This window comes from Gossypium hirsutum, chromosome A11 (genome assembly GCF_007990345.1).
Source record: "Gossypium hirsutum isolate 1008001.06 chromosome A11, Gossypium_hirsutum_v2.1, whole genome shotgun sequence".
Taxonomy (NCBI): Eukaryota; Viridiplantae; Streptophyta; class Magnoliopsida; order Malvales; family Malvaceae; genus Gossypium; species Gossypium hirsutum.
Genome location: NC_053434.1, coordinates 10,269,108 through 10,279,951, shown reverse-complemented (window position 1 = coordinate 10,279,951; position 10,844 = coordinate 10,269,108). Strand labels below are relative to the sequence as shown.

Genomic DNA, 10,844 nt, shown 5'->3' with positions numbered 1-10,844 from the left:
TGTTAATTTGATAGAACATAATCCCCCTACCAATTTGCATTAATAGTTGCTACTATCACAAATCTTTTCTTTTTTTTTAATAGAAATATAATAAATTTGTAATGTAAACAATCCCAACTGTTGGTTTTAGCTATATTTCTTCTGGGTTAAGGATTAGAAGCTAACTTCTGGTCTGCTCTATACCAACAATGCCCATAAAAGAGATAAAACCCAAATGAGCTGTTTGCAATTGGAAATTATTTCTATTAAATTGCTTCACTTTGGATTCAGAAAGGCAACGCAATCATAAAAAGTATTTTATATTTCTTTCAAACTTGCTTGGTCTCTGTACTATTATTGCATATCATGAAGCTAGTACAAGGAGACTAAGAAGAAATCATTCATCTATATAGCTTTCAGTTGGTACTTCCAAACCAATCCTACAAACTATAAAATTTCGCATACACAATCACAAATCACCTCAATGATACAAAACAAACATATAAACATTTTGGGATACGGTAAACAAACATTCGAGCTTATAAACTAACATATAAACATTCGAGCTTATCCACCTCCTCTAGTATTTACAATCCCCAGGTTTCGGCTCTTCTTAGTTGACTTACTCAACTGAAATACAGGGTGTCTGCATAACTGCCTTACACCTTTTCTTAAACTTTGCCACTCCTTGCTATCATGACCACCCCCACATTCATGTTCAACAGTTGCCATTTCAGATGCATTTGGCGTGCTGTTATCTGAAATAGACTCAAATTCCTCTTCCCCATCACCACTCCAAGAGCTCCATAGTTTCTCTTCGGGATCACATTCCAGTCTACTGAGAGTGGCAGCCCTCAATAGCTTAGCCGTGGAAGCTTCCTTAGATGGACTTGAACCCAGAACTTGCTCGTTGGATATCCCACCGTCTGCAGTTGCAGAGTGGTTAGTAGGAGAATATGATGGCAGCAACCTCTCCTTGGAAGCTGATTCCTCCCTTTCACTAAGTGTCTTTAAGATCAGTGTTTTGAGGAAGTTCATTACTTGCACAGCATGAATCAATGCTGTCAAAGGATCAGCCATCTGGACCATATTTAGATTTAGACCGAAATTAGTGTTCAAAATGAAAACTCTCAAGTGCATCGTTCTGATAATAGCTCAAGTTGGAAAGTTATTGGCTAAAATATCCAGCAAAAGAAAGATGGAATAACAAAAAGGTGAAATCTCTGAAGATAGATCCTTTCTGGTCCTAACCGTGCCCTCTCCCATGATAATAACAGAATCATTGAGAGAAGTAGCCTAGGTTCATGCTCAACTCTGCTGCATTAAAGGCCAACTACACTTCAGCCAAAAATTCTTTAAAGAACTATACCGCCGTTACATACAACCCCAAGGAAGAGAGACAATCGTGTGCATCCCCATGTCCACATGTTTAGATATCCCAAACGGGCTGTTGTGAAACACCCAATTAAACTGAGATCAACTCACCAGGTGTCTCTCTCTGAGAACGATGATTTTCGTCAAATTTTAAGCAGGAAGCACTATTAACTAGTTTGACACCTGACATTTATTACACTAGTGACACTAAAAATAGCAAGAATGGATGGTAAAAGAAAACCTGAGTCATGTTTGGTGCAAAAACCATGGCAATGTTTCGTGCATTCATTTTGTTATATTCTTCATGCTGCACCACATCAGCCATCAAATTGATAGCCCAGTCAAGGAGAGCAGCTTCTGTTGGAGGAAGTAACTTCACGAGTTCATTGCAGTCATCTTCGGTGTTGCAGTGCATCACCTGCTCTGGTGTGAGGGAATCAAGTACTCCACTAGGAAGTTCTCTAAGCCATGCCTACAAAGCATTTCAAGCACAGGACCAATTGAAAAATGGAAGTCAAATTGTGGAGCATGAGGAAGTCGATTTGAAAAATAATTATTATGAATTATAATTGACTCTTTACTAAGAAAAACTGGGAAACAAGTATTTGGAACAAAACCCGGGTAATCAATCCATAGTATAGTATATGTACCTTTATCAAACCTGCCAAACAATGGACATCAATTCCACGTGGTACTACACCTTTGTTTAACTTGTCTCGGACATACTCTTCTTGACTATTCTCGGCATTAATCCGGAATATCCCTTCCGCCTTCAGTCAACATAACCCATCTTTGTGAAAACCTTAAGCATTTAGAATACTTAAAATCATTAATCCAATACATACGCTTAGACTTAACCTTAAGGCCTCCTCCTGCATACAAACGTTTCTGCATCATCAGAAGAATAGTTGGCACACTGTTCCCTCGGTCATCATAAGAGCACTGCATTGACTCGGCAGAAACTCCGAAAACACTTGCACTGCTCAATGGAAAAGATGCATCTTGTATGTTTAATATATCAAACAACATACTAAATCATGCAAGAAAAAGGTGACAACAAAAAATTTCCAAAAATATTTTCTAGGAGATTCCGTACACAACAAAGCGTTTTTGGTTTTCCTGTTTTCAAACAAAAGAAATGCCCTTAGCAATCAACTCTGCTCTACAAGTTGTTTGCATGGTAATTGATAAAAAGAAATATCATGAATAACTTGCTAATCAAGAGAGAACAATGGCCCATATCCAAACTATGCATAGCACAGTAACAGTTAATTATCATCAAAGAATCAATTGATCTTTTTAGAACGCATGATATGATCTTTTTTGGATCTATCCAAGTCAATCACTACTTCTTCAAATAGTCGTCAGAACCATCCAAACCCAGAATCCACGGTGAAAGGGTCATTTGAATCAAAACCCTTTACCCCTTTTGACTCAGAATATTAACAACTAAGAATGCAGGCAGGGGTGAAAAAGCACATCCTAATGCATGAAATAAAAGCACCATCCTTTGAATTTTCAGGAAAAAGCAAAACATTTATTGCAGAACAACAACAGCTCCTCATCTAACATGGAAAAAGTAGTTGGAATGTTCCTTTCTCGTACAGCTTTAATCAATGACATCCATAAGCTAATGTCTCTTTTTTTGACAAACAAGTGAAAGTCAAAACATACAAATACACCTTCAACAACAATAGCATTTCTTTTCTTTTTATTAAAAAAAAGTACTTTATTTGCCAATTAATATCATACTTATATGCAAAAGTGAAAAGGCTATTAATTTAATTTTATAACAAAAATTCCCTCTATTCAAGACATTTAATTTGTTTATAAAAAATAAGATAAATTTTTTAAAAAATTGGAAAATCCCAAAATCAATAGATTCAGAAGATTTTAGCTTCTTAATAAATTCAAAATTAAAAAAAAATAAATCAAAATCAGCAGTGCAAATAAACAGAATTGAATTAGAATTTAGAACCAAACCTGGCGCTGGGAACCCTTCTGGGAACATCATGCTGGAGCTCAGTAGGCAAGCCGAGGAAACCATTAAAGCGGTCAAAAGTCACGTGAGAAACATGCCTGACTTCAGTTGGCAAGCTAATATCCATGGAAGACACGTCGTCAGTATCGACGCTGCACGTGACCAGCGACTTTCTTAACAAAGCCGCCAAAATATCCAAAAAAGGGAACTGGTTATTGTCTTTGGACGTGGAATGACCGCTTCGCCTCTGACTACTACCAAATCTCGACTTGGGGCTTATAAACGGCGTTGTAGCGATGGGGTTCCCATCATAGCCTTCTTCTTCTTCGTCACTGGTTTCATAATAGTTGGTTTCGGGTTGGTGGAAGAATGGACTCGGAGGAGCATGGTTCTCGGTGATTCCGACGAGGCCACAAGATTTGGATCGGAACAACCCACTCATCTTTCTCTTTGTCAAGTCTTTGTTTTTTTTTTTTCCTTTTTAAAAAGTAAAGGGATTTAGAATAGAAATTGAAGAAAGGAACATACAAATATAATAATAAAAAAGAGAGAAGAAGAGTGATGAAGGAAGGAGCGGGAGTAGTAGAGTCAGAAACTAAGAAGAAAAAGATTTTGTGAGATTAAAAAGAAAAAGGAGAGAGGGGCGGAGGTTGCTTGGGAGTGGAGATTGTAGATATGGTTGATGGGGACATTGTGGTGTAAAGTTTTGATAGGGGAGGGAAGGGAAATGAAAACCAAAAAACTGAAAAGGTGAGAGTCAGTGTAGAAAAGTAGAATAAGGAAAGCTAATCCAGATTACGAGTCGACACTCACTCGACAGCCAAGGCCAAGAAGAGGGCGGCTACATACATCAATGTGCGGGTGGCCTGCCTTGGATGTTTGCGGACTTCATATCTTTTGTGTTTGTTGGGTCTTTCTTTTTCATCTTTTATCTATCTATATCACTGTGATCCAAATGACAGTCGCAATTTATATGAATATTTCTCTACTTCTTTTTGGTGCATTATGATGATTAAAACGAAATTATATTATGAATAAATTGAAATTGAGTATCAGATGTGAGTTGATTTCTCTGAATAAAATGTCTACCTCATAAATAAACAACTTGATAAATGAGGACAGTTTGCCAAAAAGAAATTAATGAAAAATTCATTCTTGAAATTTGACTTTTTTTTCAGCTCAGACCAAAATGATAAAAGATAAAGATTAAGCGTAATTAAATTTACTAGTTTAACCTAAAACATGGTTGTTTTCTTATTTTTCTCAAAATTGGTAAAAGTTAGAATTGTTGAGGGCTGGAGGCCCTACCAACATGAAAAGGCTAAGGTGGACAATCATAATTTAGGATCTAAGGACACATTAAGCCAAGATTTGTTTTTTCTTCCGTGAGGACAGTCTTAAGTGGATTGAGAAACGAGGAAATTGGATGTACATAGCAGCTGTTGGATGTTTTTGTAAGGTTGCATGCCCAATCCCCACAATGTAGTCACATGGGTCACATGGCAAGTGTAGCTTACATGTCCCAAACCTTAATCTTTTGTGGGTTTTTTCAACCCTACTAATTAACCTGTCATTGTAGAAGACGAGTTTCCAGAGTATCAATAACAACAAAAAAGAAAGACAGAATGCTCCCATTAGTTTCATAAACTTAAAATTTTTTATCCCCCAAACGGAAGGCATTTTATGTAACCTTGAATTAAAATTTGGATGGTAAAACTGTGGTCCTTTTAGGATGTCTGGCACGTGAACCCATAACATCTGCCAGGTAAACAAAGTAAAATGCAGCTAACCCGACATTACTTTACTACCGTTTGATGTTGATGGACGATGGAGTCAGATTTTTGTCGTGCGTTAAGTTATAAACGGTGATCAAATCAGCAGCAGCTGAGAAATGAGTTTAGGTATATCTAAGTTGAAATTAAAAGATAAAGATATAGTGGTACCGTTGCAGGCAACATTTTGTGCAATAAACAAATGAAATCAAAGCTGGTGGAGCAATTCAATTGTTGGTTTTATAGATGTATTAATAAATCCCCGGCAATCTGTAACCAAAAAAATTAAAGATGTCCACTTGAAACACAACATCTTGAACTAGTTAGAAAAAGTCTTTTGGATGGATTAGTTTACAATGCCAGAACCTAACACTGACAAGGATTTAGTTAATTCAAATCCACAAAAAATGATTATATAAAATTGATGAAACATTAATCAACGGCAAAGCAACTTCATGTGTTTTATTTTTGCTTCTTTGTGGGGCTCCAACCTCACTCCAAATGTAAGCCCAACAAACATAAACTATGTCAAACATCTTTTTCTGGGTTAGGCGTGATGGTTTTTTTTTCTTAAAACAAAACCCTCAACTGCCCATATAACATCACTCCAAGTCAATATGAATAGTGAATACAACGTCAACAATGCTTAACTCAACTCTTTACTTTGGTTTGATTCCAAATGCCAACATAATGGGACGAAACAAATATTTAGTTTTTTTTTTTTTTGGTATTAAATATATAGTTAATTGGTTATATAATATCAGTAATGTCTAGTTTCATCTGAAGTTTTGGGTTAATGGCAATGAAGAGACCTTAAAAATTTTGAGGTTTTAAGTTTAAACGTCTAAACTTATTTTTGATGAAGAGATAATTCTATACATAAAAGTTGAAACGTAAAGAAAAAAAATATATTATGACTGCTTCCAAGCAACTTGACCCATCGTATTGTTTATTAACCTTTTTTTTTTCTTTTTACGGAGTATATTTAAACTGTTTATTGATGGATGTATGAAGGTTATTTTGGGTTGTAGCATGCCGACAAACATGCAATGCATGGGATTATATGTGAAATTAAAGTTGAGTGAAAATGTAAATATTATTGTTGGCATTGCCAATGATTTTTAACGCCCCAACTAACTCAAAACAATTTGTATTTGCACAGTGAATCAGCATGCAAAATTGGTTATAGCTTGCGATAACACTACAGCTACACCAGATTTTGAAGGTTATCATGGGTGATTCACATCAGCATGTCATTTGGATGAGACATCATGAAGTAGCGTGAAGATTCACTAGATTGTTAGAGAAAGATGAGGTAGTAAAAGAGTAGAGTATTATCTTTTTTTTGTTTTTTCTCTTATTCTTCCTACAAATATGGTCTTTGTAGGCAGAGAAGGATTTAAGAACTTAATGATGTAATTTAGGATACAGGCCATTATTATCATCTTGAGAGTTGGTGAATTGAGTGGGTCGAATATAACTTTCTTAGAGTTGAGATCATTAAAGAAGATGAAATCTAATGAACTTTCCTAAATAATTATAGTGGTATAGACTGCTTCTATAACACAATGTATAACATAAATATATAAATAAAAATGAAATAAGAAAGATGTGAAGCTTTAATTGATAATAATATATTGGAAAAGGATTGTAAGAACAAGTGATATCACGATATTTATATCCTTTTTTCTAATAGTTTAATATTATATCAGTATTTTTATTTTAAACAAAATGAAAATCTTAAATTCAAGATAAAATTATTGATGTGACATTAAACTATTGAAAATGGATAGTATCTGTATTTCATACAATCTTTTCTTTAATGTATAATTATTTAGTATACAAGCAGTGGAAGTTTTTAACTCCATAAATGGGTCGAGATTTTGCCAAATGTCCCTTTTTTTTAAAATCTTTTAAATACAACTTGAAACCACATGATGAAATCTCAACTTCATCTGCAGAGTTCAAAATTTTCATTACTTATGTACCAAATAATTATGTATATATATTTGTTAACTGAAATCTTATTATGAAATTCTTCAATAATATTGATGTAATTTATTGATAGATTTGATATTTAACATTTAGCTTTTAATTTAGTGAGCAAAAAGTAATCTTTGATAACTTTGTTGGAAAATAAAATATTGTAATTTATTGGTATAATGATAAATGTAGTCTTTAATGATATTTTTTTTATAGTTTTGGTTCTAATTTTTTTTTGTCACTTTAGTGGTCAATTTTTGAATTCTAGTTAAATTGTATTTTTTTTATATAGAAAAGTTTATTGGACCATGAGAATTTTAACTACAATAATGTGATAATTCGTGTGTATTTCACAAAAAATTATTAAAAATTCAATAAATTTTAAAAAAAGTTGATAATTCTTTTTTAAAAAATTTATTCATGTCAATAATGATGTACATATAAACTATCATGCAAGTCATTAAATTTTTAGCAGTTGGATGAATTTTTTCTTCTAAAATAAAGTAATTTGACTAAAATTTAGAGGTTGAGAATTAGAATAATTTTAAAAAATAAAGTGAAAATGAATAAAATTTAGGGTTTAAATTTCATTGTGCTTAATTCATTTATAGAAAAAAATGGACAGCTTCCTTGGCATAAACATAATATTGGTTTAATTAACACAGGAGTTAAATGAGTGGATTTGGTGAATTTAAAAAGTTGGAAAATGAAATGAAAATACCTTCTTACCCTATAACTTGGTTTAAATAGCTGGCATCTAAAATAATATAGTAAAACTGACAAAAATAAATAAATCTTTTAAAAGAGTGATACCACACTAATTTCGTTCTTTTTATGAAATTAAAAAAATTTCACAACTCAAATCAAATATACTTATTAAGAAGATATATCAAAATAAATAATATTCTAAAATCTCATATTATTAATTTCAAAATACGAATATATTAATATGTACTTTAATTAAAGTATTTAAAATAATTAAAATTTTGGGGAGACACAACACGTTTAGGTTTTCTTTTTTCAAATTTTAATTCTCTTATAAGGTTTTAATTTTCTTTTTTAAATTTCTTTTATAAGGTAGCCAATTTTTTAATTTTTAGATTTTTCATGTCTCCCTTACTGTTTATATCTAAATTTATGGTTATCATTTCCAATACAATATAGTATAGTGACTCATCACAATTACACATGATAAGACCTGAACTTAAATTTAAAAATTTAATATCCTCGCCTTAACCAACAACCAAAGCCACATTGACATTTTCATATGGTGGGATTTGAACCCTATTAAAAAAGCCCAATGCCTGCGGTAGGATTAGAGATGCCCATGGGTCAATTTTGGGTTGGGCCCAACTAAAATCTTAGTCCTATTTGTTAGGCCTGAGCTTGACCTGTCCTAAAAAATATGTCTAAAATTTTGTCCAAACTCAACCTAAATAAAAATACTAAAATTCAGGCCCGACCTTACCCACTCGTATAAAATTTTCTAATATATTTTTAAAAAAATATAATACACTAAAAATATTAAAAACATTAAAATAAATATTTCCCAACAAATTAAAAATAAATTTAAAAATATATATGTATACTTAACTAACAATAAAATACGTACAACTTAACAAGCAAATATTTCTAGAATAATAACAAAATTAACAACAAAACAATAGTTATACAATTTCCAAATAATAACAACAAAATCGTATGAACATAATAGTGAGAAAACAACAAGAAAATATTAGCAAAACAGTAAAAAATGCAAGAAAACAACAGTTGTTTTTTATTTTTGCAATTTTAGGCCAAAAAAGTCTTACCCGAAGTCTAACCCGTTTTCTAAATGAACCCTTATTTTTTTACCTAAGCCTATTTTTCAAATCTATATTTTTATTCTAACCCTCTTATTTTTCAGACCAGCTTTCGATTTTCGGTAAGATTAATAGCCACTTCTAGAAAACGCAAACTCTTTAATATTAAAATCCCACAGGGCTGGTGACAAACAAATTGTTCTGGTATAATGTATATATTCATTTGAGTGGATTGATGGTGTGTATACTATTAGGGCTGGAAAAAGAATCTAATTATATGTAAATGGGGGTGCTCAAATGATCGGTTCGGTTATTAATCGAACTTAATTAGTATTAATTGAATTATATAATTTTTTAATTGTTAATCGAATTATATTTTTTTTAAAAAAAGTTTAACCCAAACTTATATATTTTTGTCTTTTGGTTAAAATAAGTAAAAACATATAAAAAATATATATTGAAATTAACCGAAAGAAATATTTTTGTCTTAAAAGTTAACCGAATTAACCAAAAATTTATGTCTTGAAACACTACATAACTAAAAGCACTACATAAGTATTGAAATTAACACATAATATTAATTATTAAGTTCGGTTAATTCGGTTCATTACCTAATTTTGAACCGAATTAACTAATAATTAAAATTCTAAAAAATTATTAACCGACCTCCAATCAAACTAAATTCAGCTACCAACCGATTAATCGAATTAAATCGATTAGATCAATTAATTCAGTTTAAACTAAAATTTAAACCCAGTATCACACACTTATCTTCCTAAAACTAATTCAATTTACTCTTATTTGGGTCCCATTCCTCCACAATTGACATTATGTGTTCCACCAAAATAAATCAATATATATAAAAATTAGTTTATAGTTACATGTATATGCCTTTAATCTTTAAAAGAAAAGAAACATCCAGTTGGTCTTTGGGATGGTAAAGCGTGGTAGGATGAAGTTGAGTGGGCAGTCCAGTTTAAATGGTTTTACTCAACAAGAGTTGCAGTGGAGTAATCAATGGCTTCCTCGGTTTAAATGATTTACCTAACACTGCAGTGACTCCCCAACATTTTCTTATGACGCTAATTCAGTGAGGCTTTTCAACTTTCAAGCATCCACCGCATTCATAGGCATTGCCCCATGCTAACCCAATTTCCTCATACGCTCCACCATGTGCGGCCGATTTTAAGTTTATGGGTCTCCCTCTTCACACAGCCTATTCATTACAATATTAGCTGGCCCTGTTCACCAACTTCAGTAATTACTCTCTTCTTCTTTTTTTGTGGTATTAAAAATATTATGAATTAAAGACTTCTTGTAATTTCATATTTGCTAATTGGGTTTTTTTTTTCTCAGATCTTCCTCGCTGTTAGGTTTTAAAGAGAAATTTAGATTGCTGAATGCTTCATTGACAATAAACCAGCCTGACAATGCAATGAAGAAGCATAGATCCATTACCTGCTGGATTGAGAGAGAGAGAGAGGGGAGGGTTTCTTTTTCTCTAAGTTTCATGTTTTCCCTTATTATAAGCATCCATTAAACGCATTTAAGTTGGACCAAAGCATTTAAGTTACTAATCCGATAAGATTAAAATTTGTTTGAAAGTTTTTCATTTCGCTACCTTTTCTCTTTTATATCCTTGCTTTCTAAGTTAATATTTGAAAATGAAACATAGACTAATTTTAGCACTGTCACAAAAACAACTAAATTATGTCCAGGGGCTGATGGTAATAGGAGGCAGGCGAGCCTTCAGCCTTGGTCTTCATAATTTTTGGAAATTTCTCTTATGTCCCTAAATTTTTTTAAAACTTTTAAAAAATTATAAAAATTGTTGTATCTTTTAATAAAGTATATACTCGCTAATCACATTTAAAATATTGATATAAAAATTGTATATGGTAATAAAATCAATTTTTTATAAAAATTGTATTTTAATTTTTTAATATTTTTAAA

At 32.1% G+C, this 10,844-nt stretch overlaps 1 protein-coding gene and 1 long non-coding RNA gene across 2 annotated transcripts; one reads left to right on the top strand and one right to left on the bottom strand.

The window, feature by feature from the left end:
• Positions 1 to 302: 302 nt before the first annotated feature.
• Positions 303 to 4,243, bottom strand: LOC107942872 (rho GTPase-activating protein 3). Its single transcript, XM_016876602.2, has 5 exons — positions 3,337 to 4,243; positions 2,212 to 2,332; positions 2,004 to 2,123; positions 1,595 to 1,825; positions 303 to 1,059 (listed from the first exon to the last, which is right to left on the bottom strand). Exons 1-5 carry the CDS (start codon positions 3,774 to 3,776, stop codon positions 547 to 549), a joined length of 1,425 nt encoding a protein of 474 aa, XP_016732091.2. The 5' UTR covers positions 3,777 to 4,243; the 3' UTR covers positions 303 to 546.
• Positions 4,244 to 9,836: 5,593 nt separating this feature from the next.
• On the top strand, positions 9,837 to 10,503 carry LOC121209739 (uncharacterized). Its single transcript, XR_005904832.1, has 2 exons — positions 9,837 to 10,148; positions 10,248 to 10,503. It is a non-coding gene; the product is annotated as an uncharacterized lncRNA (long non-coding RNA).
• The last annotated feature ends 341 nt before the right edge of the window (positions 10,504 to 10,844 follow it).

What these genes read in the sequence shown, in the direction of transcription:
- LOC107942872 (XM_016876602.2), bottom strand. Translation starts at nt 3,776, where the DNA reads ATGAGTGGGTTGTTCCGATCCAAATCTTGTGGCCTCGTCGGAATCACC. An exon ending in AGAAGGGTTCCCAGCGCCAG is followed by an intron (nt 2,333 to 3,336) that starts GTTTGGTTCTAA and finishes TCCATTGAGCAG; the next exon opens with TGCAAGTGTTTTCGGAGTTT. An exon ending in TTGCACCAAACATGACTCAG is followed by an intron (nt 1,060 to 1,594) that starts GTTTTCTTTTAC and finishes AATATGGTCCAG; the next exon opens with ATGGCTGATCCTTTGACAGC.